Source organism: Liolophura sinensis, chromosome 8, assembly GCF_032854445.1.
Source record: "Liolophura sinensis isolate JHLJ2023 chromosome 8, CUHK_Ljap_v2, whole genome shotgun sequence".
In the NCBI taxonomy this organism is placed as follows: Eukaryota; Metazoa; Mollusca; class Polyplacophora; order Chitonida; family Chitonidae; genus Liolophura; species Liolophura sinensis.
The window spans coordinates 2,228,099-2,245,421 of NC_088302.1; the positions used below are offsets into that span (position 1 = coordinate 2,228,099).

General features: G+C 40.6%; 1 protein-coding gene across 1 annotated transcript; it reads right to left on the reverse strand.

Moving 5' to 3' along the window:
* Positions 1–2,253: 2,253 nt before the first annotated feature.
* Positions 2,254–17,088, reverse strand: LOC135472650 (eukaryotic translation initiation factor 3 subunit F-like). The gene is made up of 8 exons (XM_064752255.1): positions 16,980–17,088; positions 15,387–15,457; positions 13,140–13,219; positions 11,890–12,027; positions 9,969–10,060; positions 8,899–9,035; positions 6,069–6,182; positions 2,254–2,477 (listed from the first exon to the last, which is right to left on the reverse strand). Exons 1-8 carry the CDS (start codon positions 17,086–17,088, stop codon positions 2,400–2,402), a joined length of 819 nt encoding a protein of 272 aa, XP_064608325.1. The 3' UTR covers positions 2,254–2,399.
* Between the last annotated feature and the right edge of the window lie 235 nt (positions 17,089–17,323).

Below are 17,323 nucleotides of genomic sequence, written 5' to 3' on the forward strand. Positions count from 1 at the left end.
AACCCCAGCCAGCATGACGGTCTATCATAGCCCCAGCATGATGGTCTATCATAACCCCAGCCAGCATGACAGTCTATCATAACCCCAGCATGACGGTCTATCAAAACCCCAGCCAGCATGACGGTCTATCATAGCCCCAGCATGATGGTCTATCATAACCCCAGCCAGCATGACAGTCTATCATAACCCCAGCATGACGGTCTATCATAACCCTAGCATGACCTTCTATCATAATCCCAGCATGTATATAAATGGATTTGGGTACAATTGTGTGTGAAAATGATTGCATTCAACTTATACCCGGTTTCGTTCTGTATTTTTTTAGGCATGGCACTGCCTTCTACTTCTACATCTAGCCATCTTAACACTTACATTGCGTTCGCTTGTTCACTATCTGAATAAAGGAGAGACTTCCGATTTAAGCTTGACCTCTGTGTGTTGCTTCCTTATCTTCCAAGACTCGATATTTACAACGGCTACATTGTGTTGTATTTTACCTAAATAATTCTGTTACAAGTTTTGTCGTAGCGACGCCATGTCTATAAGGTTACAAGTTAATGGCGCATACAATTCAGTTGTGATGCGCATACTGTCACAGCAATGTGTTGAGTCGCTACAGAAATTAGTAAAATTGTTCGCATTTAAGTCAAAGTGATCTTGGTTAATCCTAGTTCAACCATGTCAATCCGTAGATGCAAATTATTCCTCAAACAAATATTTTCACCGATATGAAGGAAATTAACGTTCTTGTGAACAAAACGAGAAGTCCCCGTCTTATATAACCACGAGCAGAATGTTAATAAATACATTTCACCTTGATCAAGATTGCACAACGATTGGATAGTTCAAATTTGGAGTGTTTGGCTGTAACCAAAACACCTGACTTGAGATGGACCATGTTACGTCAACACTGGGTTTATTAATAAACCTTTTCGTACACACAACTACTATTGTGTCCTGTAGGATTCCTCATCAGCAGTTCATTCATAGGTTACACCATACGTGCCCACTGATTTGCATCCTTGCAAGGCCTCTATTTAATCTAAGCCAACATACTTTGATTTGATTGGTGTTTAAGGCTGTGCCTAAAACTAGCTTTCACTTGTATGATGTTTATGGGTCAGGATGAAAGAAACTTGAGTGCCACGAGTTGTTATGCAGTTATAGATCTCAGAGCCAGAACATTAAAACACATGACTTTACGCCAGTTTACGAATGAGTTTATGCCAGAACTGTGGCATTATTGGTGAGGAGCTGGTAGTCGTATACAGAGTTTATACAAGAACTGTGGCATTATTGGTGAGGAGCTGGTAGTCATATACTGAGTTTATACAAGAACTGGGGCATTACTAGTGAGGAGCTGGTAGTCCTATACAGAGTTTATACAAGAACTGGGGCATTACTAGTGAGGAGCTGGTAGTCCTATACAGAGTTTATACAAGAACTGGGGCATTATTGGTGAGGAGCTGGTAGTCGTATACAGAGTTTATGCCAGAACTGGGGCATTATTGGTGAGGAGCTGGTAGTCCTATACAGAGTTTATACAAGAACTGGGGCATTATTGGTGAGGAGCTGGTAGTCCTATACAGAGTTTATACAAGAACTGGGGCATTACTAGTGAGGAGCTGGTAGTCCTATACAGAGTTTATACAAGAACTGGGGCATTACTAGTGAGGAGCTGGTAGTCCTATACAGAGTTTATACAAGAACTGGGGCATTACTAGTGAGGAGCTGGTAGTCCTATACAGAGTTTATACAAGAACTGGGGCATTACTAGTGAGGAGCTGGTAGTCCTATACAGAGTTTATACAAGAACTGGGGCATTATTGGTGAGGAGCTGGTAGTCCTATACAGAGTTCATACAAGAACTGGGGCATTATTGGTGAGGAGCTGGTAGTCCTATACAGAGTTTATACAAGAACTGGGGCATTACTAGTGAGGAGCTGGTAGTCGTATACAGAGTTTATACAAGAACTGGGGCATTACTAGTGAGGAGCTGGTAGTCGTATACAGAGTTTATACAAGAACTGGGGCATTATTGGTGAGGAGCTGGTAGTCGTGTACAGAGTTTATACAAGAACTGGGGCATTATTGGTGAGGAGCTGGTAGTCGTATACAGAGTTTATGCCAGAACTGGGGCATTACTGGGGAGTGGCCATAGTTGTCTTAACACACTGTATCTGACCAGTCAGAGACAGACCACAACAATTTTAAATGCAATATTTTCTCCTGTATCTGCAGTTCTCCTATACACTATAAAATGAAACACGCAACTGTTTCTTCACCACCTGAAGTCCACAGTAAAGAACACACTTGTCTACGTATGAAATTTGTTTTATTTTACCGAGAATCCTCCTCAAATTCATGATTTTGCGTAACGTTTATTGTACGTCTTTGGGTTACAACAGTCCTAGTTTCTCATTCAGCGCCAACTGTGTCCGCGTCAGATTTGACAGATACACCACCATCAACAAGTCCTGCAAGATAAACAGACAACTTTAGTAAATGCCCTAAAATGGCTACAGTGTTTCCAATCCAAACTAATAAACACATAGAGAATCTTCACTGATAGGCTGGCGTGACAAATAGGTAAATCCAGATTATGTCTAGCCCAAGCTGAATTTTTAGGTATGGTACACTTGTTCAAGCATGACAAAGGCTGGAGACAGATGCACTATCGGCTTTTTCTGTGCTAAACTTTTCCCCCATTTCATTAACATGGTGCTAAATATCTTTCCAGACAATAATTTACAGATATTTTGGTATTTTTCCTATCATGTTCTAGCGATTACTGCTATGTAGTTGTTATTAGCACTACAGCAGCAGTGTTGATGTGTGTCTGTGCAATGTAGTTTTCATTTAGCGCTGCTACAATAGCGCTATATGGCAGAAAACTGTCAAAGACGCTGCCTATACGGATTTGTTGCAATGACAATATATTCGCTGTTTAGCGCTGCTGTGATAGCGCTATGTAGAAACTTACTTCCAAAGAGGCCAGCTATGTCGACTGACTGAGAGAACAATATATGTGCTATCAAAGAGAATGTCTACACAGATTTGTTGAAATGACAATATACTGGGTACTTAGCACTGCTAGAACAGCACTGTGTACACGCTAACTATCAAAGGTGATCAGTGCGGATTTGTGCAATATATACTCTTTTTCGTCCTGTTATGATAGCCCTATGCAGAAGCTAACCATCTAATAAGCTGTCTGTGCGGATTTGGTGAAAGGACAATATATTTGTTATTCAGTACTGCTAGACATGGCCATGTTGAAGCTAACGTCCAACAAGGCCAGCTATGCCGATTGGTTGAGAGAACAATATATGTGCCTATGTAGAAGCTAACTATCAAAGAAGACAGCTAGGCGATTTTCTGGTGGAACAATACATTCGTTATGTAGCCCTGCTATCATAGCCCTATGTAGAAGTTAATTATCAGAGGCTATCTGTGGGGATTTCTTAAAAGACAATATTTCACTATTAAATGCTGTATGGATAATGCTATGAAGAAGCTAACTATCAAAGTTGCCAGTGGGCTTGATACTTGACATTTAGCAGAGGTGGTTGTGTCATACAAAAGCAAGCAGAATGACTATCTTGGCTAATTATAGGCAAGGGAGCCTGGGCACAAGAAGCACCTTCCACCCCCACCCACAACCACTCACCCACCCCACCGGCCACATACAGGCACACACAAATCATACGCCACTGCAGGATGTTTGACTTGTTGATCAGTCAGTTGAGCATTGTAGCATAGAGAAAATACACACAAAAAAGTCATAAATGAATTCTGACATTTACTGCTTCTTTATTTACTTGACCAGGGAAGTTGTGAAGACTAGGTTTGTCCTTTTTTTTAATCAGTGAGCCCCTTCTCAATCGTTCACTTGAAAAGCCGCTTCTACATTGAACTGACGTCACTCAACCATTGGACAGCACCTCAACTTTAAAACTTCCCTAGCCTGTTCCTTCCATGTAGGTTGGCTGGACCAAAATAGTCCAATGGTAATACCGCAAACTGACCAGAAAAGGACATTTTCAGAGTGTACCCTAGTGTGGCTGTCATCTCAGTTAGTTTTAGTGACCTGATCAGTGAAAATGTCATTAAGAGCAATAATCCCTGTACTGAGCCATACATTTGTATGTAAAGGTCATGGCGTCAAGGTCAATGTCTATGTTTTATTTATTTATTTATTTGATTGGTGTTTTATGCTGTGCTCAAGAATATTTCACTTATACGACGATGCCCAGCATTATAGTGGGTGGAAACCAGGCAGAGCCCGGCGGAAAATTTTTATTTACTGCTATGGTATAGGCTCAGAGCTGCTATGGTATAGGCTCGGAGCTGCCATGGTATAGGCTCAGAGCTGCTAAGGTATAGGCTCAAAGCTGCTATGGTGTAGGCTCGGAGATGCTATGGTATAGGCTCGGAGATGCCAGGGCATAGGCTCGGAGCTGCAATGGCATAGGCTCGGAGCTGCTAAGGTACAGGCTTGGAACTGCTATGGTATAGGCTCGGAGCTGCTAAGGGCATAAGCTCGGAGCTGCTATGGTATAGGCTCAAAAAATGTGATTATTTTTCATGAAAAGACGTGACTGCCATGAACCCTTTTAGTTCAGCGAAACTCACAACAGGTTATATATACCTAACTGATGAGGCTGATTTGTGCTCAGGGAGTTTTAAAAGAGAAAACAACATGTACATCAAATGTATAATACATGCATTGATAAAGTAACCCAGAGAAACTGGCCAATTGCAACAGTAAGACGTTATGTTACATTTGGTAGCAAACACTGGAATTTTCCTCGTGGATCTAAGCTGGGTCTAATATAACTTGCCAGCTTGAATAAATGAAGATTATGATATGATAATAGATCTACATGTAAACGTGCTGCAATGAGGGCGAAGACGAATCAGCTTTGTTACAAGAAACTCACTGACATGTTTCCAGTGTGAGCTGAGATTCCCCATGACATATGCTAGGATCTATTGCAAAACCTTGGAAGTGCCACACAATCATTAGTTTAATGAAACTTAGGGAAGAAGTCATGATGAAATGAAACTTTCTTTATACCTGAAGTAATGCCAGTTTCAAAAATCTTTTCCTTCTGTCTATATATTCATTCAGTGTATTTCAATTATCAAAGTTTGTTGACACAATGGCTTGAAAGCTTTGTGACACATTTCTATACTTCATTAGAGTTAAAAAATATTTTGTTATATTTGCAGACAGAAATGCATATAAGATTGGCATGTTAAATTGATTGGGGTTTCATCTACCTATAAACATTATTTCAGTGATATCACAATGGTGTCTACTTTTAGCCAGCTGCACTGAATTAATGTTTCAGCCAAATTTAGTGCTTATGTGGACAACAGTATGAAAATGGTAATTAGCAAACATATTGTATTGTCAGGATAACAGGACTGACACAGTGATAATTAGGATCTATTCAGACAACAGTTTCAAATAACTAATTAGCGAATATATTGTGCTGTGAGGGTAACAAGATCCTGGTGGTGATAGTTAGTGTTTATTTAGACAATACTTTGAAACGGACTAATTACCAAATATATTGTATTGTACAGATTACTTACCCTGGCTGTTCACATGCTAGCTATAGTATCTATTTAGATAATACTTTCAAATTCTAAGAAGATAAATATAGCCTTCTGGTGATGATAGTTTGCAGCTATTTAATCTAGATTTGGAATGCTAATTAGCAAATATAGTGTAAAATTGGACTGCAATGAGGAATCCTATTTAGATGCAAACCATTGCTAGAAATGCTAACAGCAGATAGCGCTGGAAGGCTGAAGGCTTTGACCATGAAATCCTATCTTCACTCTCAGGCAATCAGAGTTAAGTCTGTATCCCTTTAAAAAAAAATCAACTGCGCTACATCACCAGAAGAGTGTTCAATTATGAATTCTTTTCAAATGTTCATCACAGCATATGTTTAAGACTTTTTGCCACAAAGAATACCCCCCATACCATACCCCTCCACCCCCAGCCTTCCTCTCCTAGTACATGTGAGGCATTCACCAATGATGTGTTTTACCTTCATGTTTGAGTTGAGCATGGACTCAAATTCCTCTGGGTCTATTTGTGGTACTGTGTTCACCAGCTGCATTAGCTGTCTCCCTATGATGTTATCTGCTGGCCTCTTCCCACTCTGTAACAATCAAAACAACAGGTCACGTAACACAACATACGCCGCAACAAATGCATTTCTTGGAAATGTATAAAAGAATACCAGCAGTATTGTGGTCAGTATAACCCCGGAGGGGAATGTTTATGGGTGTTGATGATAGATATATGGTTACCATGACAACTGTGCGAGTGTACAAATGTGTCCACCAAATATGAAATCTTTATGCGAAAAACAGTTGGAGTTGTAGCCCAGACACTAAATTATACCTATTTATATAGCATACATAAGGAAAATGTCTATCCGGTTAAAGTGACTACTGCGAAAATGAACAAATTGGAGTTGCGACACATCGTCATCTGTGTACCTATATCCACATACACCAAATATTAAAATACTATGTGGAAAACCGTTGCAGATACAGCCCAGACATGAAATCATATCTATTTATATAGTATACATAGGAAAATGGCAATCTGGTAACCATGACAACCATGGAAACGGATACAATCTGAGTCATGACACATCATCATCTGTAAATGTTCCCCGCAAAATTAAAACTCTTAGTGGAAAACAATTGGACATATAGACACAAATAAAACCGACCATCTGCAGACACCGACCATCAGCAGACACCGATCATCAGCAGAGACCCGACACACCCCCATACTGAAATAAAACACCGACCATCAGCAGGCACCGACACACCCCCTTTCTGAAGTAAAACGCTGACCATCAGCAGACATCAACCATCAGCAGACACCCGACACACCCCCTTACTGAAGTAAAACACTGACCATCAGCAGACATCGACCATCAGCAGACACCCGACACACCCCCTTACTGAAATAAAACACTGACCATAAGCAGACACCGACACACCTCCTTACTGAAGTAAAACACCGACCATCAGCAGACACCCGACACACCCCCTTACTGAAGTAAAACACTGACCATCAGCAGACACCGACCATCAGCAGACACCCGACACACCCCCTTACTGAAGTAAAACACCGACCATAAGCAGACACCCAACACACCCCCTTACTGATGTAAAACACTGACCATCAGCAGACACCGACCATCAGCAGACACCCGACACACCTCCTTACTGAAGTAAAACACCGACCATCAGTAGACACCGACACACCCCCATACTGAAGTAAAACACCAACCATCAGCGGATACCGACACACCCCCTTACTGAAGTAAAACACTGACCATCAGCAGACATCGACCATCAGCAGACACCCGACACGCCCCCTTACTGAAGTAAAACACTGACCATCAGCAGACATCGACCATCAGCAGACACCCGACACACCCCCTTACTGAAGTAAAACACTGACCATAAGCAGACACCGACACACCTCCTTACTGAAGTAAAACACCGACCATCAGCAGACACCCGACACACCCCCTTACTGATGTAAAACACTGACCATCAGCAGACACCGACCATCAGCAGACACCCGACACATCTCCTTACTGAAGTAAAACACCGACCATCAGTAGACACCGACACACCCCCTTACTGAAGTAAAACACCGACCATCAGCAGATACCTGACATACCCCCTTACTGAAGTAAAACACTGACCATCAGCAGACATCGACCATCAGCAGACACCCGACACGCCCCCTTACTGAAGTAAAACACTGACCATCAGCAGGCACCGACCATCAGCAGACACCCTACACACCCCCTCACTGAAGTAAAACACCGACCATCAGCATACACCCGACACACCTCCTTACTGATGTAAAACACTGAACATCAGCAGACACCGACCATCAGCAGACACCCTACACACCCCCTCACTGAAGTAAAACACCGACCATAAGCAGACACCGACCATCAGCAGACACCCGACACATCTCCTTACTGAAGTAAAACACCGACCATCAGCAGACACCGACACACCCCCTTACTGAAGTAAAACACTGACCATCAGCGACTACCTGACACACCTCCTTACTGAAGTAAAACACTGACCATCAGCAGACACCGACCATCAGCAGACACCCGACACACCCCCTTACTGAAGTAAAACACCGACCATCAGCAGACACCGACACACCCCCTTACTGAAGTAAAACACTGACCATCAGCAGACACCGACACACCCCCTTACTGAAGTAAAACACTGACCATCAGCGACTACCTGACACACCTCCTTACTGAAGTAAAACACTGACCATCAGCAGACACCGACCATCAGCAGACACCCGACACACCCCCTTACTGAAGTAAAACACCGACCATAAGCAGACACCCGACACACCTCCTTACTGAAGTAAAACACCGACCATCAGCAGACACCCGACACACCCCCTTACTGAAGTAAAACACTAACCATCAGCCGACACTGACCATCAGCAAAAACCTACCATCAGCAGACACCCACCATCAGCAGACACCCACCATAAGAAGGCCATCAGCAGACACCCACCATCAACAAACACCCATCATCAGCAGGCACTGACCATCAGCAGGCACTGACCATCAGCAGACACCGACCATCAGCAGACCATCAGCAGGCACCCTCCCTCAACAGACACCAACCATCAGCAGACCATCAGCAGACGCCCACTATCAGCAGACAACTGACACAAGGCCTTACTTACAGCTGCAGCCCAAACAGTGAGGGAACAACATCGCTGGTCAAGACCTAATAGCCACAGTCAAGCAGCAATTTACAAAAAGATAAAAGTACCTTCAAAAAGTGTCATGAGCTTACCAGGACATCCTCCACAAACTGAAGCACTACTTTCAACATGTCCTGTATCTTTCCACTCGCTGTCTCCACTTGTTTCAAATCTGACACCATGTTAACCGACCTCTTTGGGTTGAATTTTCCTAACTGTATTAAATCCACTGAAAATTGTAACCAAATAAATATATAAGAGTAATACTTCACCTTAGTGATAACCAATTTATGGGGAAAAAATGAGCCTTTTACAGTTATAAAACCAAATGCATGTTGCAACTAGGACCAAGTATAATGGTGATTCCATGCTAACCATGCTCCATGTCTGATGGTACAGATATATCTCCATGAACATTTAATAGTCAGACTTGGCTCCTCGTGATAATGGAGATAAGACTTGTCAGAACAAAAGTGTAAATATTCATTTAATTTTTTTATTTGTGGTCGCTGTGAGTTAAAGTCCAGCTAATGCTGGCTTCCTCTCTGTCCATATGTGGGAAGGTCTGTCAGCAACCTTCAGATGGTCATGGGTTTCCACCGGGCTCTGCCTGGTTTCCACCCAAAATATTCGAGTACCGCGTACAAAAAAAAAAATTTAATTTTTTTTTATTTGATTGATGTTTTACACCGTACTCAAAAATATTTGTATTATAATTATAAAAATATAAGCATTTAACTTATATGATGGCAGCCAGTATTGTGTTGAGAGGAAATCGGACAGAGCTCTGGAGACTCATGACCATCCACAGATTGCTGCAGACCTTCCCACGGACAGAAGTCTGAATAAAGTACCATTCTGTGTATAAGCTATTGCTCTGCAAAGATCTCCAAATTATTGAAATGAAGTGGATATATTTTGAATTCACACAGGTGATTAATATCAATGCCACAAAACCAAAACCAATGACGTCCTTAGCTAGTATTTTGTTATGACTGGGGAAATGCAGCCTAGTAATAAATGGCTAAAGTTTGAAATTTTATCACAAGCCTGTGCTACCGTGAAACTTCCCCACACTTGGTTTCTTACTAAAAGGCAATTTTCCTCGTGTTTTTCAGCAAAAAATAGACTGTTTTATGTGGAAAACAAATTAAAAATATACCTCCAACTCTTTCTGGTTCAAAGTAAGCTACTTCCACAGGCAAAGGAGTGAACATTGTGCCAACTGTTTTGCCCGGAACACCTATTGATGAGCTGAAAGAGAGAGCAAAATGGGACATCAACTAAGGCTTTCACATCTGACTCACAAAGACATTTTGAGCTCCAGTCCAGAACTTAACATTCTTCACAAAACAAAACAATTGGAGCTGGATGCTCAAACAGAAATTATACTAGTAGAACATATAATGAGCAGTCAATGTTTTATTGATCTGATTCATCTAAATACTCGTTTCAGTTGGATCAATGTGATACGGCATGCTACAGAAAAATAACTACTAAATCACACGAGATACAGCATGCTACAGAAAAATAACTAGAAAATCACACATGAGATGCAGCATGCTACAGATGAATAGCTAGTAAATCACAAATCAGATACGGCATGCTACAGAAAAATAACTAATAAATCACACAAGATACACCATGCTACAGAAAAATAACTAGTAAATCACACATGAGATACGGCATACTACAGAGGAATACCTAGTAAAACACAAATGAGATACGGTATGCTACGCAAGAATAACAAGTGAATGACAAATGGGATACGGCATGCTACGCAAGAATAACAAGTAAATGACAAATGGGATACGGCATGCTACAGAAGAATAACAGGTAAATCATAAATGGGATACGGATACGTAAGAAATCAGAAGTAGAGACTAGAAATCAGAAACCATAAAGCTAGCCACCATCGTATAAGTTAAATATACGTGCAGCGCAAAACACCAGTCAAATAAAGAAATATGAAATGAGATACAGCATGATACAGACCCTGGATTCATAACTACATAAATACATGTCGGAAATCACAAACAAGATTTCACTTTCTTTGCAGCACTCCCTAATATGTAAAGTCTGAAAGACATCCAGCAAATATTTTTTCATCAGGCAAACAAGACTGTCACTAACTCTAACATTTTCTGTGCAGTGTATCTTACAGTTGAATATGTCACACATTAAAATGATACATATAAACAGGGGTCTCGCGGCTAAGGTGGTTAGCGTGCCAGCAAGACAAAATGACGCAGGAGCCACTCATGAATGCAGTCACTGTGAGAATATGTCCAGCTTATGGTCATGGGTTCTCCCCAGGCTCTGCCCGGTTTCCTCCCACCATAATGCTGGCTGTCGTCGTATAAGTGAAATATTATTGAGTACTGCATCAACACCAATCATATAAATAAAATATAAATATGACAATTTACACTCCTTCATAATGCACTTGCCATCGTCCAAAGTAAAGTAATGGCAACATTTGTAGGAAACCTTGCATGCACAGCTAATATAGGAAACTCCATCTTAACATTACACTTAGCATCAATTGGGTGCCATCGAATTACCTCCCTTGATGTCACTCACTCATATAAATGGTGCGTTTTACAGCAGGTGGTATTGATACCTGCAGGTAGGGGTGGTAGAAAATAGCTGATACCATGTGATGATGACATCTTGAGATTTAAGGGGTATGGGTCGAGGAACTGCACTGAAGACATACAAGTTTGCAGTGGCGTACCCAGTCAACGAGAACGGGTAATTTCAGCGGAGACTTTAGCTCCTCCAGAGACACCTGGGTCAAATGGCCACATTCTACACCAACTGAAATTAACACATCAAGCTTATCGAAGATCTCTCTGGATTTCCACACCCCTCAAAGACTGCATGGCTTTTTTGACACTGCTTGGCACCAACATGTAAATCTCACCTTACGGTTTAGCTGTTTTTGTGTGACAAGGGAAGTCACTCCGTGGAGGCCTATTCAGCAATGATGTAAAAGCTGTAACCTGAGCTGACTCCACAAACCGAGCTACCACTGGAGAACAGCAGCCATGCTAGGTCGTCCCACATCTTGTCCTACTCACCTGATGAAGGCTTTGATGGCCATCTTGTTGATCTTTACTGTGGTGTCTACTGTCAGATGTACAGGGTTCTTAGCCTCCCTGGCGTAGTACTCGTGGATTAACACCGAGTGCTCAGAAACCTCAGGGCCCGTGGAATACCTGTGAACCCAGCAGCATTTCTTCAGGCCATCATTCAAACTTTGTTCATTGGGTGTAACCCAACTGACCCTCCAAAAAAACAAGGCCCTACTTTTTAACGTTTTTGTTGGGCTTTTGATCAAATTCTTATCTCTTTAAAATTCCTATATGTTTATTACTAATATCAGTATTAGCCTGAATAATAAAACATTTCCCTGTCAACCAAGCCTAATCTGATATGTTTTTAAGGATGGCTTTGGTTTTGTTCCAAACAGATCACCTTAATTAAATTATTTACTACATAACAGCTTTATTTTGCCATATTCAAGAATTTTCACCTCTGCCAAGGACGTTCTGTTTTCACTGGCTTTCACCTCTGTCAAGGAGGTTCTGTTTTCACTGGCTTTCACCTCTGCCAAGGAGGTTCTGTTTTCACTGATTTTCACCTCTGCCAAGGAGGTTCTGTTTTCACTGGCTTTCACCTCTATTCAAGGAGGTTCTGCTTTTACTGATTTTCACCTGTGCCAAGGCGGTTCTGTTTTCACTGGCTTTCACCTGTGCCATGGAAGTTCTGTTTTCACTGATTTTCACCTCTATTCAAGGAAGTTCTGTTTTCACTGGCTTTCACCTGTGCCAAGGAAGTTCTGTTTCCACTAATTTTCACCTCTGCCAAGGTGGTTCTGCTTTCACTGGCTTTCACATTTAAAATAACTTTACAGGAAAGGTTACACATGGATTTCAATGGAATTTTGTGCCCAGGTTGACCTTGGGCTAAGAACCAGTTTGTTGCGTTTTGTTGTGATTTGAATCAAGAGATTTTTTAATTATTCTTCACCACTGAAAGAAAGGTATTTCCCATCTGTCAGGGGGTGGGTACATTTTGTGTGTGGAAGGGTGGGGGTGGAGGTGTGCTCTCACATCGTGCCTTTTACTTGTTCTAGATGACATGTATGATGACAGTTCCGTGGATGGCGTAAAGCTTAACAAATTGAAGTGGACAAATCACTAACCTCTGGCATGTTACTGACAAACATTTCAACATTACGTACACACTAATGAAGAATGCCATCTCCATGTACCTGATTAAAGCCAAGTCTAAAAAGTGACAACACAACATACAGCCGGCAACTTACCAGCCAACAATGACCTCTGAGGGATTGACCTTCTTGTGAAGGTCATACATGTTCCTGGCATACTCAATGTCAACAGCAACCTGCAGGCATCATAATACAAAAATAAATATACAGATTCATCACCTTAATCGTAGAACATTTATATTTTAATTTAAATGGGCCGCACTTAATTTCCTCTCTTGAAGCAAACTCTTTTGTTTGAAAGGTACATTTTTAGGAGTAAGCTAAGGTTAAGCAGGACCTTAGATTTGGATCCAGTACATGTAGCAAAGGCTACCAAAGAGCTTGCCTGTAGGAGACACATGAGTACAGCAAAACTTCAGCTCAATACAAAAAGTATCGAAATCGTGAATTTGGTAACTTACAGTAATGAATAAGCTCACAGCGCATCAGCGATGGAATATCCACCTTGTATCATTGTGCTTTACATGCATGTAAAACTTCAGGTCAATAGGGGCAGTACTGTCAGAGATACCACCCCTAACATTTTGTTTATACACTGTGTTAATACAAGTCATGAATTCAGTAATTTATGGTATTTAATGTACACATCGAATCAACAATGGAATATCCCTCTCTTGCTATTGAGTTCTGCATTATGTGCAAACTCTGAGCTCAAATCATGCAGTACTTTTTGAGATAACACACCTAACATTTTGCTTAACATTTATATGTACACACTAAATCCACAATGGAATATCCCCGTCTTTTTGGTTTTACATATGTTCAAACCCTGAGCTCAATAACCGCAGTAGACGTAAGATTTTAATTTTGAAAACTTATTTCGAAAGCCCAGGATAAACGTTGTGTATTTTTTTAAAAATCCATTTCAAAGTAATTTAAAAAATCCTGGCTCTAATTAAATTATATAAGACAGCTTAGCGAACTCTGTCAAATATATAAATATATATATACATATATATATATATATATATTCTACCTACATGTAAGCTGGAAAACATCAACTTCAATTAAGATCTCTCAACATTTCTGCACCTTTCCAAGGTTGATACCATGATTTTTTTTTTTTTGCATTCTGTTGCCCGGAAAATATTTATCATGATAGTGCAAATTTAATTGTCGAGGTCCCACGTCTCGTAGTTTCACGCCTCTAAAACTAAAATTCTGTTAATACATCATAGATGCTGTCATGTAACAAGGGAGGTAATCCAGAACAGTCCTCTTGCGGTTTAACATACTCAAGATATCTCACTTGTACAAAGGCGTTCACCTTTAAGGGTAGAAGAACGAGAGCAAAACCTGAAGAGAAGCAAAATCACCTTGTAACATGCGCCTGAATTTGGGTATACATGAGTTTTATCCAGAGATCATTTATTGAGGAATTCAAATCTGAAGACAGGATTTAGTCTCCAACTTAATTTTCGAGTTAATTATTAGAGATACATGTCTACACAAATACTGAATTCTCTTTTAATACTCATCATTTAACCCAAACAGAATATTTATTCCAGTGTTCAGTTTATTCTGGATGTGACCTGACATCTGTGAGCGATTGCATATTTCTAGTTAGCATATAATAAACAATTTATGTTTCTGAGAGAGGTATACAATAAAATGGTCAAATTGCTTTCCTTTCAACTAGGTCATAAGAGACGTGTTCTCAATCCTATCAAAATTCCCATGTCTCCACTGTTCTCAGGCTTTGTACGTAATAAGCAGTTGAAACGGGTAATCTTTTGTGGTCTTGCATAAAGCTCATCCCATAAGCAAGTGGTTTACTCTGGGCACTTTGGTTTCCTGCACCCATAAAACCAGCCACCATTGTATACTGTAGCTTCTCGAAAGACATATATGAAGTGCAACTTTAAGAATACTGGAGGAATGTCATCTGACAGGTCATCTTGTAATTTCCGGGAAGTTCACATGTAACATTTCTTGACCAACATATCGTGTGAACAATGCTTTCAATTTATATGCTAGTTCTGGTCTAATTTGTTGAGGATTTAATGAAATGAAAGAAAATGAAAAACAAATGAAAAAAGAGAATTCAAAATTCTATTGTCATCCGATACATGCACAAGGCCAAGACAGTACCTGTGACAAAACCCACAAGTACATGTGGCTCAACATGTCCCAAAATTTCCATTTTCACTGATAAGCTTCACAAAGTAGAGTACTGTAGTAACTCCAACAAAAGATAGAAGGCGATGCATGATTCAGTATTTCAGTTTTATTCAAACAATTTTCAAAATGTCCCCGCAGATTACATGTAGTGGCTTAGCTTACCTCATCCTCAGACTCATTGTGTGGCACTGCAAAACAGTTTGATATTTCAACGCTTCCTTTGTCAACTGTGCCTACAAAATAAAGGAAAGATATTAAGATTCAGAACTCTTGGAATTCTACTTGATTACATTAAGATTCCGAACTCTTAGAATTCCCCTTGATTTATTTATTTTATTTATTTGATTGGTGTTTTATGCCATACTCAAGAAAATTTCACTTATACGACGGTGGCCAGCATTATGGTGAGAGGAAACTCAGCAAAGCCCAGGAAAACTCACCATTATCCGCAGGTTGCTGACAGACCTTCCCACATACGGCCGGAGAGAAAGTCAGCATCAGCTGGATTTGAATTCACAGCGACCGCATTGGTGTGAGGCTCCTGGGTCATTACGCTGCGATAGCGCGCTAACCAACTGAGTCACGCAGCCCTCCACCTTGATTTAAGGTTCCGAACTCTTAGAATTCTCCTTGATTACATCAAGATTAAGAACTCCGGGATTTCCCCTTGATTACATCAAGATTCAGAACTCTTAGAATTTCCCTTCGTGTAAGATTCAGAACTCTTAGAACTCTCCTTGATTACATCAGGATTCAGAACTCTTAGAACTCTCCTTGATTACATCAAGATTAAGAACTCCGGGATTTCCCCTTGATTACATCAAGATTCAGAACTCTTAGAATTTCCCTTCGTGTAAGATTCAGAACTCTTAGAACTCTCCTTGATTACATCAGGATTCAGAACTCTTAGAATTCTCCTTGATTACATCAAGATTAAGAACTCCGGGATTTCCCCTTGATTACATCAAGATTCAGAACTCTTAGAATTTCCCTTCGTGTAAGATTCAGAACTCTTAGAACTCTCCTTGATTACATCAGGATTCAGAACTCTTAGAATTCTCCTTGATTACATCAAGATTCAGAACTCCGGGATTTCCCCTTGATTACATCAAGATTCAGAACTCTTAGAATTTCCCTTTGTGTAAGATTCAGAACTCTTAGAACTCTCCTTGATTACATCAGGATTCAGAACTCTTAGAACTCTCCTTGACTGCATTAACATTCAGAACTTAGAATTCTTATATGGAATATAAGAGTTAGAGTTCTTACGTGGCCGTTGCAGTTGGAATTTATCCTATTTCGACTATAGCTTCATGCTTGTGTGGATATAGCATTGATGATACATGAGAACACCTACCTGGAATTGATGGCTGAGACGACTGTGACTACGAACAGACAAATTATTTGGTACCCAGAAGTAGTATACAGAGGTGTTCAAGGTAAGCTTATGGAACAAGAGAGGGCTGTGATAGTATACGTAATGACAGCCTTACAAAGCAAATTGGTGAGAGGCTCCTGGATCAACATACTACGCTAGCACACTAACTACTTGGCCACAGAGACTCCACATATGGATGTATGATTAGGTGATTTGTGTGATTTGTATGATTAGGTCATTTGGATTACCCATCGCCATGAGACATACGAAGAAAGCTCACGTGGATTAAAATTCATCATAATACAACCACATGTTCGTTAAAAACGTCGTTCACTGAAGATCTACACCCTAACTATAGATGTTTTTGGAAAGATTACCTAGTAATGTGCCAATGACTCTTCTGGCGTCTTCGTTTCTTCGCTCATATGAGTCGACAATGCTGAAAAACACAACAGGGTGCACCCGGCAAACTTGACTGTACGCCATTTTGAAACTGACGGGTTGTAGGAATAATGCCTCATTGTTGGGATAAAACTATTTCAATTATTCTATCAATGTACGATATGCAGCTGGCTTAGAATAATAAATGAAATTTATGGAACAAAATATGCACCTAAATGAAGGTTGTGTTTATTTACCAATGATACCAAACAGGAGAATTTTGTGCCCAAGGATGGCAAGGTATGGCTATATTTCCGGTTTCTCCTGCTTGTCGAAAATT

Excerpts from the sequence above, each read along its gene's own strand:
- LOC135472650 (XM_064752255.1), bottom strand. The coding sequence starts at position 17,088 with ATGGCGTACAGTCAAGTTTGCCGGGTGCACCCTGTTGTGTTTTTCAGC. Across the intron at positions 15,458-16,979 it reads AGTCATTGGCACATTACTAG|GCACAGTTGACAAAGGAAGC; the intron begins GTAATCTTTCCA and ends TTTATTTTGTAG. Across the intron at positions 13,220-15,386 it reads ACAATGAGTCTGAGGATGAG|GTTGCTGTTGACATTGAGTA; the intron begins GTAAGCTAAGCC and ends TGATGCCTGCAG.